This window comes from Melozone crissalis, unplaced genomic scaffold (genome assembly GCF_028551555.1).
Source record: "Melozone crissalis strain CALT ecotype California unplaced genomic scaffold, PUWL_Pcris_2 ptg000008l_1, whole genome shotgun sequence".
Classification (NCBI taxonomy): Eukaryota; Metazoa; Chordata; class Aves; order Passeriformes; family Passerellidae; genus Melozone; species Melozone crissalis.
Window position 1 is genome coordinate 6,568,278 of NW_026535786.1, and position 13,953 is coordinate 6,582,230.

At 37.8% G+C, this 13,953-nt stretch overlaps 1 protein-coding gene across 15 annotated transcripts in view; it reads right to left on the reverse strand.

The window, feature by feature from the left end:
• Positions 1-13,953, reverse strand: part of DLG2 (discs large MAGUK scaffold protein 2) — a 983,561-nt gene that overhangs the window by 38,598 nt on the left and 931,010 nt on the right. For all 15 annotated transcript variants that reach the window (XM_054269787.1, XM_054269774.1, XM_054269773.1 and 12 more), the window contains 2 exons: positions 12,224-12,400; positions 3,060-3,135 (listed from right to left, as the gene is read on the reverse strand). In XM_054269787.1, coding sequence (XP_054125762.1) covers positions 3,060-3,135; positions 12,224-12,400 — 253 coding nt within the window. The remainder of the gene's footprint in view (positions 1-3,059; positions 3,136-12,223; positions 12,401-13,953) is intronic.

Here is a 13,953-nt window from a genome sequence, read left to right on the forward strand (position 1 = left end):
AAAAGTAGAAGTAATATGATCCTTTCCCTTTTATAACATCTCTTCTTGAAATCAACAATATATTCTGAGTTACATGATGAAAGTTTTAAAGTTGTCATCAGTTTTGCTACTTGCTAACCTATGTAATTATTTTTCAACTTATTTTTTATGCAATATCCTGTAATAATGAGCATGGGAATTTAATTATGCATTGCATGCAAAGGTACTATCCATGGCCTTATTTAAACTTGAGACCAAAAGGTTTCCCTAGAGCTCCCTAATTTTAACTCGCATTCCCTGTTTCTCAATCCATCCTGATTTTGTAGACTTTAATTTCACAAGGCGTGGATTGGAGGAGTTCAATGAAACAAATAAGTCATATAAATATTCTAAATCACATTTTTAAAAAGTGTTGAATTAATTTTATAGATGAAGTAACATACAAGTTTGGCCTGAAAAAGAGGAACTTTGGGCCTTTAGAAAAATTATCCTTTAGCTCTTCCTACAAACAGGTTTGTCAACTATATTGCTGAGCATTCTTAAACACCTTTTTAGTGAGACACAAGGAGCTGATCAACTACAAATGTCACCCTATCTCTAACACTTTCTTTGCATCTAATTTCCAGATATGGGATTAAAAATGAGGTACAAGGAGATAAAAATGCATAAGACTTTATAAACTCATAGAATAACTAGGCAGTTTCTGCTTCAAAATCATAGTTACATCAAAGACATTTTGGTATTATCTCAGGAAACCTTTGCTGTGGGTTATTAGCTCTTGAACATCGCTTCTACAATGGAAGGGCTAGTGAGATGATTCAGGTAAAACAGAAGTAAGGTACACCTTTACCTGTCCAAAACCCCCAAGGATTCTCTGTATTCAGTTAAGGGGTTTTTTTTGTTTTTTTTTTTTCTTTTAAATGCTTCTATGCACATCTCATGGACAAATTTAGAAATATTCCATGAAAAGATTTCTCCCAGTTTCATCTTTAGAGTAAACTAAGACATTTACACTTGCCCACACAGTCATGAATGTATGAGCCAAAGAAGCCACAGACCCACATAAGCTCATTCCTACTGGAATTTTAGCTTGATTTTGAAATAAAATAATTTTCCTAGGCCTACTGCAGCCCTGTTTACCTGGGCTAAATTTCTTCCAAAGTTGGAAAAAAAAAAAGTAAAAATGTAAAGTGTGGTCTCTTAGACATTTTGCAGCACTTCATTTTGGACACTGAAAGACAAAATGGAAATAGTGACACCTTCAATCCACATACATATGTGTGTACTTGAATATCTCATTTCATCTGGAAGGTTTGGTCCCAAAAGGCTACAGTGGTCTTGCCCTATAATTACACAATTTCCTAAACACTGAATCAAACACTGATGTTGAGTGGCTGGAAGATTAATGTTACACTGATGACAAAAATGGAAAAACAATTTGGGGAATCAAGAGTAATTAAATTCTTGACAGAATCACTTGAAAAGGGATCATTAGTTTTATGAATGAATTATTGCCCTGCAGTTTTGTTTATATATGGGAAATAGACATTTAAGAAGTGATTCCTTCTTATTGGCAATATAAAATTTATTATCTCTCAAAATAAGTGGCAACATTAATACATAGGGTTGCAGAGAGTGGTCATTTCAAACTATAAAATGAAATTTTGACTTCTAAAAAATTGCTATGAGATGAATCAGTCTTTTCTTAGTGCATTTTATTATGTATTTTTAACTGAGTTATCTGCAAGTGCTAGTAATGTACAGTTCCATGTGCCTCCTAAGTCTGGAAAACTTGTTTCAGTCACTATTCAACAATATTTCAGTCAATATTCAAGCAATAATTTTGCATTTGCATTGAATCCAGGAATTGTTCTGTAGAGCAGTAACAGGGAAGTATTTTCAAGTGTGAAATACTATTCTGCTGGCATGTAGAGACTTAGGAACCCCTGTGCCAGGAACTCTGTGTCCATGGGAAGAGGAATTTCTTACCCTGCTAATCTGTCTGAAAAGACAGAATAAGGGAATTTTTAGTATTACCATTATGGAGGGAACCTGAAGGAAGAAAAGATTAAGAATAAGAATTTCAAACTAGGCAGAAGACCACAGGAACAGCAGGTCTGGAAGGGACCTGCTGAACCACTTGGTCATTTCCCATGCTAGCAGCTACCTATGGTCATGTTCACTCATCACACAGTTTTGGCCCTGCTCTGTTTTCTGCAGCCAAGCAGGACTTTTCCCTCATGGCGGCTGAATATGTGTCTCCTAGTTTGCTCACAGAAGCCCTCAGTAGTAAATTCCAAACATGCCAACTGGACGGGTTTCAAAAATAAATCCCTGCAAATGTCAAGTATTCACTAGTGCTACAACTGCAAGCTACACTTCAGCAGAAAAATATACCTCAACAGCCAGGGCTATGGGCATTTCTCCTGCTGTGATACTTGCCAGCCAGATGGCACCAGGCAGGATAGTAGGCATCAGGCTAAGGAGACTGCTGAGCTGGGCACAACAAAGCAGCTCTGTGAAGCGGCAGCAGCAGGAGCCCTGTTCTGTCCAGGCAGCGCTGCTGGAAGAGAACCTGCACGTTTTGTGTTGTTTGGCCATTGTGTCTGGTGTGAAACACACCTGTGTTCAATGTCTGTCACAACTGTCAATGCAGAACACCCAAAACCTAATTTTTTCTATCCATGACTCCTTAACTTACAACCTTTGGTTTGTGATTTAACAGCCCTTGAAGCCAGGGAATTTACACTTCTGGTCCTATTTCATTAAACTGCTATCCATCTGCATTCATTTTTAAAGTCCTTTCGTCTCTATCCATTATTTAAATAAAATCACAGCTACCATGAAATACTCTTTATTTTCTTAGTATCTTCCCCTTAGGAGGCCGTCATTCAGTATTATTATAAAAAGAATATTTAATTATTCCAAAGACTATATCATAGTAATCTCTGATCTACTTTTCACTATACTGCAGGTTTTGGCTGCAACAACCTAAATATTCCTTATGTTGGTACATTTTTTTCTACTCTGGATAAAACAATTGTAAAGTGCAATTTTAAAAGGTTTCAGTATCTACATACCCCTTTTGCATCAATTACACCGGGTTTCGCATTGAATTTCACCGTCTTCAAACGTGCACGCTCCTTTCTTTCAACTCTGAGGAAAAGAAAACACAAATGAAGAAACATACATTGATTTTAGCAGCATTTTGTATGAAATATTTCAACCTGCTCTCCTGAGACCATTGGCAGCTTACCACACCTAAAGTAAACATTTAAAGTGAATTTCATACACTGAAAAGGAGAGGTCACTTCCTCAGCCAGGCAGCAGTTTTCTGGCAAATGCAGGACTGGGTCTGAGGAGCCTTGGCTGCCCTACACCAGCAGAACAGCACTGCCTCTCCACAGACATGGGATTCTGGGAAAAGCATGCTGGGGACAGATTTACTCTCTCTGATTTAAGCTGTTCAAAAATCACGCAACATTTAGAGTTCTATGGTCAGAGGAATGAAACGAGGACATGTCCTTACTCACCTTGATTAATATGGACATTACTGTAAAAGTGATGTTACCTACCTCTGCAAAATCATCTACAGAATCTATCATTGACTGGCTCAAGTAAAAAATCTGATCATCTACCTGAAAGTGAAACACTAACCTTATTTGCTACGGCTGGGGATTGCTCTAGGAAATCTCCATCAAATCCTGCAAAGCTAACTTATGAGACATCAGAATACATGCCTGCAAATCCCTGGCTTTTTAAGCCTGGGTACTAGGAATTCATACTTTCTGATAATTATTTTCCAAAATACAAACTCTAGAGTTTTGATAGAATGATAATTAACAGAACATGTTTCCTTCTGTCTGAGTAGGCTTATATATGCCCTCCTGATACACAGTGAATGTTGGTTACTATAGCTACAGTTTAAATTTAGATGAAATGCATTTCTCTGTAAGTGTGGAATATTCACATGGAAACAGCTCAAGTGCATCTTTCAAACTAAATCTATGTTATTAAAAACACATGAACAGTTCAGACTTGAGCTAGCAGATGAAGTCCCTTGGTAGTAGTGGTAAGAAATGAAGACTCAAGGCTGTGTAATTGCCTAAATAGGACTGAGGCTGTGTAATTGCCTAAATAGGATGGATGCCTTCTGAGGAAATAATTAGCACAAATGAACACAATATTCTACTTATTAATCTATATTAACATTTAAACTCATTCCAGCCCTGTCTAACTTCCTAAAACATCTGCTTTTAACTTAATTTCTTATTCACTGCATAAAAAAATTTAGAAATTAATCCTGAAGAGTGTATCTTATTTATGAAGTTTGTCATAACTGCTTTAGCAGTTGTGGAGGCATCGCTTCTTTCTAGAGGCGTAGCAGACACATGAGGAGCAGCAGAAACATTCTGCATTGCTCTGAGAAGTATTTAAGTAATGCCATTAAGTGCCATTAGTCCTTCAGGCAAATATAACAACAGTCTTCATATATGCTCAGCATGCCTACTGAATGTTCCAAACATTTCATCCTCTGGCATTGTGGTAAGGGTGGCACACAATGTTGCCTCCCATTAACATTTGCGTGACACTTTCCACAATAAAACTGTTCTCAGTTACTTATAATTTAGCTGAAATATAAAATTACAAGCTGAAATGTTCTGTGTCTTAGGCTGACTACATTACTGTTGCTCCCTGAACTGTCAATAAATGGGTCAGCTGTTAGAAAAAGGCAAGGACAAAGTAAATGGGTTTGTCCAATTTATAACATAATGTTAAAGTTCTTCTGCTCAGGTGTTCTATTGCCTTTATGTCTTTGGTCTGGGATTTCCATTGTGGCAGTGGGTTGCTCAGGTGATAGGAATTTACCTCTCTTTTTCCTGAAGGAATGAACACAAATTTCTGAAATGCTTTAGTTTTACATGCTCTGGAGAAGTCCTGGAATTTAGCTTTGGTTCTCCAAAGACTTAGTCTTTGTTGAAACGGTCAGGGTGCAGATTTCAGTGAACTAAGATGTTAGAATTTCTCATCTGAGCTACTGGGACATTTTTGCCATAGACAGAGCTAAAAAGGGAACTAAACTGGTGAAGATAACAAAGTTTTTAATCTGTGTTCTTTTAGATTTGTTGATCTAGCTCTTAGAAAAGGCACTTGTTAAGTGCCTTCAAACATTTTTACCACTTTTTTGCAGACTTGTAGTTTTTATATTTAAGGAAAAATAAACTTGACTGTCTTTTTTTCCCCAAGAAGAAAGGAGTTTAAGTCCAAAGAGTTATTTGCAGCAGCTGACGCTGTCAGTGTCTAAACAGCATATGGGTGCAAATTCCTTATATTGGTTTAGTTGACAGCAGCTGACCATCATTTGAACATTTTGATCCATCAGCTGAAGAAACTGCTTTTAAGAATGGAATGTTTCACTTAACACAGTAACCAGTTTTCTATAATCACTGCAGGACAAAGCAGGATTATGGGGAGTTGTGCAAAAACATGAAGTGAAGGGGAGGACTCCTATCTCCCAGATTTGCAGGGCCCAGACTTGCAACTCTGACTTGCCTGATGTACACATTGCTGCCATGACCCTTTCTAATTGTGTATTTGCCTAAAGAGTTATATCTAAGGGATAAGGAAGCATGGCTATGCTTTCCAGAACAACTTAATGGCTCAGTCCCATTTTCAAAAGTGCCTGAGGGGTCACTGAAACTCAAAGAGGTTTCAAGAAATGTTCAAAGAAACCTACATCCAACATGCAAACATGACTGGAGCTGAAAAGCTCTGAGTTCTGTGTGGAGGCAGTATCACCCTAGCACAACTTATGGGGATTTCACCTCCATTTTCCCACCCACTCTCCAAGTATAGCTGAGTACAGAAACACTGCTGTGTACAGGGAATTACCTAAGATCATGTGAGATCTGGGACAGTTGGAGTATATCTATATACTCACTTTCTCTTAAAAACATTCCTGGTGGTAGATACCTCCTGGCCCTTTTTATTTCAGAAATGGTCAGGATTCACTCACTTCTTGTCATGTAAAGCTAGAGAAGTGGAGCAGTACATTGGAAATATACTTCAGCCTTCCACGTTCCCTCACTAGTAAGCTCAGGATTTGAGTTCTTTAGGATACTGTTCTCTTCTTCCTCTTCTGAGGAACTTACTAATCTTATTAATGGGATGCAACACTCACTACACTGCAATGTCTATCTGCTTTGGTGTTTCTGGGCACACATAGCTATTGAAAAAGGGCTTGTGGGATTTTTCAAAATGAAACTTTCAATTCTTCATGAATGCTATAAACAAGAAAAAAATAAGTATAACTCAACAAGACATGAACTGTGATCACACACTTCTGCACCCCTGGGAGTTTTGTCAGTGCCTTCCTAAAAGCACTTATCAGTCTTCACAGTGGTGAGGTAGAATATCAAGTGAGAAATGCTTTAATCTTCAATAACAGCATTCATGGTTATGTAGAACACAGATGCAAATTGCAAACTTGTTGCTACAATGAAATAAAATGGTAACAGTAGCCTAATTTCTATATATTTGGCACTGAGGTGTTTTGCAGGATGAAAGTTGTTTCCAAATCCAGCATGAGTACTGTAGTGTGGAGAGTTAGGAAATACAAGAAAGCAATGTAAACTGGAAACTTGTAAAACTTTGCTATGTCTCTTGTCTTGCTTCACCATTCTAGGTCACTATATTTGTTTTGCCTGCCTATCAAGTGAAAATATGCATGCAAGATATATAATTCAAATATGTGGTCTCAGTTCATAGCTTTTTATTGCTTCCATCCTCTGCAAGATGTGAGATCTGAGCTTACCAAGAGATTCCCATTCTCAAAATTTTTTTGGAGCTTTCCTGAAGTGGCATTTTTGCACCAAACATGCATTTTTCAGCAGGAGAGAATGTGCTCTGGATCAGCTCTCCATCTGCAGTGGCTTGCTTATAGTAAACAGCTCAGCACCTGCTCAATATTTATGAAGTGGAGACCTAATGACATTAGGAAGTGACTTCTCATGAAATTGTAGCACAGCCTTGTTCTGTTTAAAAGCTAACAGTTCTTTTCCAACAGCACACAAGTTTCACATCATTGCAAGAGCACAGGCAGAAGTTTATAATTACACATACATACAAATTTCATTCCATATTAAATTTTTCCAATTAGATTACTGAGTATAGACAGACAAATATTTTAGACAAAGCTTAGCTGATGTTAAAAAGTTTTATCATCTAAGGATTCAAATGTTAAGCGCTGTTTAGAAAAGTAGATGATTTATAGGAAACCATTAAAAATAAAAATCATTTGAGTGGATAAACATGCCCTTCTGCCAAGCCGAGCAGAACAACAAATTTAAGTTGGCTTTTCACCCACAGGGACTTCTGTGCTGGGAAAACCTCTTGTTCCGTGTCCTTAAATGTTTGTGAAACAATGAGTTTTATGTTCTTTTCCCCCCACTTTGCCCTGAAAGAAGAGCATGGCTACATGTACTTGTGGGGAGGATGTTGTCTATGTGAGAACACAAGTATCAGGCTGGTATTATTACAGCTGGTAATAACAGAGATACAAGTTGCATAACATTTGGCAGTCAGAGGCACCTGAAAATGGGTATCTTAGAATGATGTCCAGTCTGACAGCAGTTTTGTGACTGCACATCTGAAGGACAACAGAAAGATTAGTGCGATTATTTCAGTGATTATTCCCTCACTGGCTGCAGAGGGAGCAGTAGTAAAAGTGGTGAGAATTTATGCTCAGCCATTCTGGGGCAATCTGTGTGAAATCTCAGGCTGCATTGCAGACCCACGGACTCGAGTCAGGCAGATATACACACATACCACAGAAAATACTGAGGCTTGACATTCATGAGGTGGGAGGTTGCTGTTGCAGAGGGCTTGCAATGTAGGAGCTTGTCCCTGTGCAGAGACTCAGCAAGAAAAAAGGGAAAAGAACTGGAGGTGTAAAATCAATGCTACAGCAAATTAAAATCTACTTACTATTGAATTAGTGCATCTGCCTAGAAACAAAATACACTCTTATATATGCATGTTGATTTAATGCATTTTTAAAATTCCCTTTAAGTAACGTGAGTGTTTCCATAGGGAGGGAATCTTGGACATGGGCTGCTCAGCTTGCTGCTGCTCTTTTATAGGAAGCTGATTTATTTTTTTTAAATGGATAATAAGAAGGGCAATGAGGCAAATAAAAATTCTCATGGTAAAAGCACAGATTATGTGGAAACTCTAATTTAAATCAATCAATCAATCTATCTATCTATCCAAATGTTAAAAAAAAAAAAAAAGTGTAGTAAATCCAGTTCTAGATTAGTGTAAATCTAATTCTGTCAGTCATTCTAGTATAAATAGCAATTTTTGATGATAAAGGAGCACTTCACACATGTAGCCATAGCGCCCAGGCTGGTGGTTACGTCCCCTCACCTTGGAGACCCTGCCTGATATAATTGTGCTGTCACCTAAAACATAGCTTGGATAAATCTTTTGGGCAGAAGTGGAACCAAGAGAAATTTGGCCTGAAATGCTGATTAATTAATACTATATAATAGCTATTTGGTGATGGTTAAACCACAAGTGAAGTGGTTTGCAGCCTCTCGTGCTGAAGTCCTGTGCTTCCGAACACCAACATGATATAATACCACACCAACTGTATGTCATTGCATTTGGTTTCTACCCAACTAGCTATGCAGACCTGTGGTGGAGAACAGCTATAGTCAGACAATAAATACACACTGACAAATGAACAAAATGTTGTTTTCAGGTGTAGAAATGGTTGCAATTCTATTTAAGAACCGCAGGATACTTAGAATTTAATTTTCTTTAATCTGCACAGAGGTCATTGGCTCACTGCTCCATGAAACTTGGTCCTTGCATGTATCAGTGGAGAAACTTGGGGCCTCCCTCACTTCTTTGGGCTGCTTCTTTCAGTTAACACCCCTTCAGCTGCATTATTGCCCTCCAAAACTCTCTCTTAAAGCCTGACTTGGCAATTTAACCATAAACAAGGCAACAAGTCCACATGTTGGCAGAAGCACTGAAATCTAATGACAAAAAAGCTTTCAAACTCTATCAAATCACTAAGGGGTAATGTATCCAACAACCTGGAGAGACTAATGAGTGGCAGCTCCCCTGTAATTCTAAATTATGATTTTTTTTGCTGGTATAGCACATAGGTCATAGAGGAGAAAAAGAGTAAGGAGTCTTGATTAATCATTCCCAATTGCTCTAATTAGCTCATGCTGAAATGTCATTGTATGATGGGCTCTACTGTAAAATATAAAAGACCTAAACACATAGAAAGCAATTACAGCAATTACCATTACACAGCATGTCAAAGAATAAATATGTCTGATAACATACATATCTATTTGTACACACACACATATATATAGATATATAGATATATAGATATATATAAAGTTGAAGTGGTCACTGGTTTTCAGAGCTATTCCATAATGATTTCACTTATGGGAAATGCAGGAATCGTATCTTAGTTGTTGCTGGACAGAAGTCAAGGGAAGTAGGGCAGAAGTAAAGCAGATAGCTAAAAAACTCAACCTGGATCTGTATAGCCTCTCACTGACCAAAAGTGCAAAAAATAAAGTTACAGTACCATAGGATACCATTCCACAAACAGAAAAAGGAATCTAAACACAAAATAAAACCCTTCCCAGCATAACCCCCTGAAGCACCCAAGACACACACACAAAAAAAAAAAAAAGAACAGAAATGAATTGGTTCAATTTACAACATCCTGGCCACTTTTGCTTGCAGGACAAGGCAAACAACACCTACAGATGTTCTTATTTTCCTTCCTTCCTTTCTCTCTATCACAATGTTTTACTACTATATATAACATATGCTGCATTATATACAAAGCATTGCTTATAGAAAAAATCCCATATAAACTATAGGAGACATGGCACCCTGGAGCCAACAGCTTAAATGAGGATTTCCATGCTGTAGCTGCCTATATTTGGTCAAATGAATTCCAGGAGTACTCTGTTTTAGATTAATCCTCTTACAGTCAACAACCCACACCTGCAGAGGAAATTGAACTCTGAATTAGCACAATCTGGTGAGTGTGATTAGCTTTACTCTCTGTAACTTAGCCCTGTGTGCACTGATTGCTCATCCTGCCCTTGGGTCGTGTAAATGACTGCAGAAGGTGCTGGCACATCAGTCTCAGGCACTGAGGAATCATCCAGAACCCACAGAAAGGAAACACTCCTCACTTTTCAGTGCATTGGAAAAAAATATTATACAACTGAAACCTTTTATGAAATAACAGCAACCTCCTCCCACTCCAGCTCAGGTGTATCATTACATTCATGCTGACAGAAAATCAGATGCCACTGATTTTTCCAGGCCACTCAGCTTCACTAGTGAAGAATAAGGATGACAAGTGGAGAGCATGGTAACTGTACCTGAATCTTTTAAAATTCAAGACTCTTATTTTTAGGTTTTAACCAACTATTTTCATACAGTCTTTTTTTTTCCTTTTTAAAATTTATTCTGTTTTCCCCAGTGTTTCCTAAGCCACATCTTATTCCAAGGCTCTCTTATATGTTCGATCTTGACTAGAGGACCTCTATCATTTGTCCTTGAAAACACCACTGTGTGGGTAACCCAATAAGCTTTAGGCACACGCCACCTTTCTACTTTACAGGATATTCAATTCCACATCTTAATTAGCTTTGTCCTTTTTTCCTCTGCAGTTGTTTTAATATGTATGACAGCTTTTTGCACCTTTTCATAGTAGGCACCACACAGGAGTGAGCTCTGTGCACTTACTTACCATCGCATTAAATAAACTCTTCTCTCTTCCCAAGTACAATCCAATCATTACAATTACAGCAGTATTTACTGTAGCAATGAATAGCAGGCAAGTATTCTTTTTTCAATATCTAGAGACTAAGTCTGGTTGATGGGCATATTTTCCATCTTGAAACTTATAACCTAACCTTACAATCTAGCCTTTTATTTCTGTCTATTACACAACACCAAAATGGCTCTTAGCTGATAAACCAGGTGTGGATGCTATTCAAACATGATCATTAGAGAAATTAATGTTTTTTCAGGGCTCATGTCAACAAGGTATTTGATGGCCTTTTAGTTTACTTTACATGATTTAGAACAATGAGTATCATGAGCTCTATTAGTACCTTGGCCAATTCTCTTGAAACAGCAGCAGATGCTCAAGGGAGCACCAAGCATCCCATTTCCCCTCTATAAAAAAATGGTCATGATCATTTTTACACTAGTGCTAAAGCTGAAATAGCTAGGAATAGAAAGTTTATATTCAGTATGACGGCATTGCTGCAAAAGAGAAATGTAATATGTTTTGACGGATTTAAATTTCCTCCTACCCTTTCAGTTCTTGACCTTTTTATAGCAACTATCAACAGAGCCAGGAGGTAATACTGCTTTGTGTGCTAGTTCTGATACTATCAGAGACTTGTGGCCAATTTTACAAAAGCACCTAGGCAGAATAAACAATACAAACAATGAGGGAGATTCAGATATCTGTTCTCTCTCAGACAGGCACTACAAATCCATCATAGACACAAAAGATTCAGATTTAGCTTGGAGAGCAGATGAATGTGCCTTCATTTACATTATATGAAACATTTACTGTGATATTGCTTATCCATCACTTTCCAGGGAGGCAAAGATTAAATTAACAGACTTTGAAGCCGAAGATGACCATTATATAATTTAGCACCATATTTCACATCACACAGGCTGAGAAGTTTAATGCTTTACCCTCTAAAAAGAAAGACATACAGTCTTGATTTGAAAATGTCAAGCCATTCATTACATCCTTCAGTAGTTTGATGCAATGGCTAATCACCCTGACATTAAAACACGTGCTCCACTTCAAATTCAGAGCGAATTCTCAGACTCGGGTTCTGGTTATTCCTTTTTTTTTTACTAAAGCTCTTTAGTAGATGGTGATATCTCCTTCTTCTCTTCTTCTTTTCCTCTTTCTTTATGAAGTTACTAGTAATTGAGTCACCTTCTGAGTTTCTTTTCAGTACAGTTATAGACAGCCTGAATGCTTTAAATCTCACAGCAAAAACTGTCTTCCCACTCTTGAAATACCTGTAGGATTTTCCTTTACTGCCCTCAGTTTTTCAGTAGATTGATGTACCCCATCATTGCAAAAAAAAAAACCAAAAAAACCAAAACCATTTTGAGATAATGGCCAAGGAGGCAAGAAGGAGGAGGCAGCACTCACCTCCTCTTGCTGGGTATAACTCCCATCTCCTCACTGTCCCCCTCCAGAGTGACCCTCCTCGCCTGCCACCATTCATCATCGGAGGCGTTGATGACGTGAAGGATGTCTCCATACTTGAAACTCAGTCCTTGGCTTGGGAGGCCACTGTCTTTGCTCTTGTCATAGTCAAACATGGCTCTGGGAAAGCAAACAAAGATATGAAGGCAGGTTATTATATCAGTCTGGGTACATTTACTTCTGAGCAATTAATCATATCTTATGTCACAGGTAACCTTTTCCAAGGGGAAAAGTCCTACTCAGATGAAAACTCTTTCCACTGTCAAATTAGTCTTTACAAAAGCCTTTTTTTTTTTTTTTTCTTTTTTCTGTAAGAGAAAGTGCATGGTAAAATCTGATCCCAATTTCAGCCTATGCTTTCCAGTCCTATGGCTGGCACCTGCACCAGGGTAGATGTATCCCTCTTTCTGAGAGTAAGACCCTGCACATGAATCCCAGCAAGTGCAGGTCACTCACTGGACTTACCTAGCTAAAAATCCAGATCTTGGTTTTGTACACAAAAAAATACTTGAGAATATTTTTCACATGTAAAATATTGTTTAAAGATCATACCTGTAAAGAACTGATGTTTATTTCCTATAGGGAAAATAATATGATCATAATCCTGGCTGCAGAAGTGTTACATCAGTTAAATTCCAAGAAGCGTCTAATAATTCCTACTCTTTCATTGTCAGAAAGAAAGCCATGGCAATCTTTTCACTGGTAAACACTTTTGTGAGAAGGATTTGATGTAATTAATTGCTGTGCATTTTAGTGTAATTGCAAAGAATGGTTGTAGCAGTTTTATGGATAGATACAAACCACTCAAAGCTACTTCTCATAAGGTGGAGAACTTTAAAATAAGTTATCAAAATTGTGACTATGCAACCAAAATAATTTAAAGCTCTCATATGCACCAACTGTGGATGGCAAATCTGGTTCAGGAGGAGGGAGAATGCTACTTGAAATATGTCTTCTTTTAAAGAGTTTAAAGTCATGTACTAACATCTTCAGAAATGCCCAGATAATTCCCTTTGAGGATGAAGACTGCTGCATTTTACATAATCCATAAGCTTACTTATGCTTGTTCCTTTTTTGGTAAATGTTCTTGAAATGCAAGTACCCTTTGGAAAAATTTAATGGCTTAGCAGTGGAAAAGTTATTTTAAAAACCTGACTATATCTTATTAAATATTTACATTCATAAAGGACTCTTACTGGTACTAGGTCATCTGCTGCTTCTCAAGTACAGCCTCCTTTGAGGACATCTGATGAAGAAGCTCATAAATCCAGAAGCAGTTAAGTGTCATTAGACACCTATCCTTAATGAAGTGATCACACCAGATCCCTGGAATTGGCAGTGCATATACAAACAGGCACACAACACACCATCCTGTGGGTATTGCCCTTGGCAGCAGGCAGTGGTCAGAGTTTTACCAACGTATTGAATAGTCTTAAAAATTCATGGATTAATTGTGCACCTTGCCATGGAAGTTGTTCAACAGCTCAAAACCCCTAACCAGACAGTTGGCCATGCTGGATACTGGGCAGACATCATACAATCCTGATTCCAGGCATAATTAAGTAACTCAAAACAAGGGAAAATATCTTCTGTTACAGGGAATAAGCAAGACTCTCACATCCCGGATGCAAAACATTCCCTGATGCCAAACTGGAAATGCTCCATATTCAGCA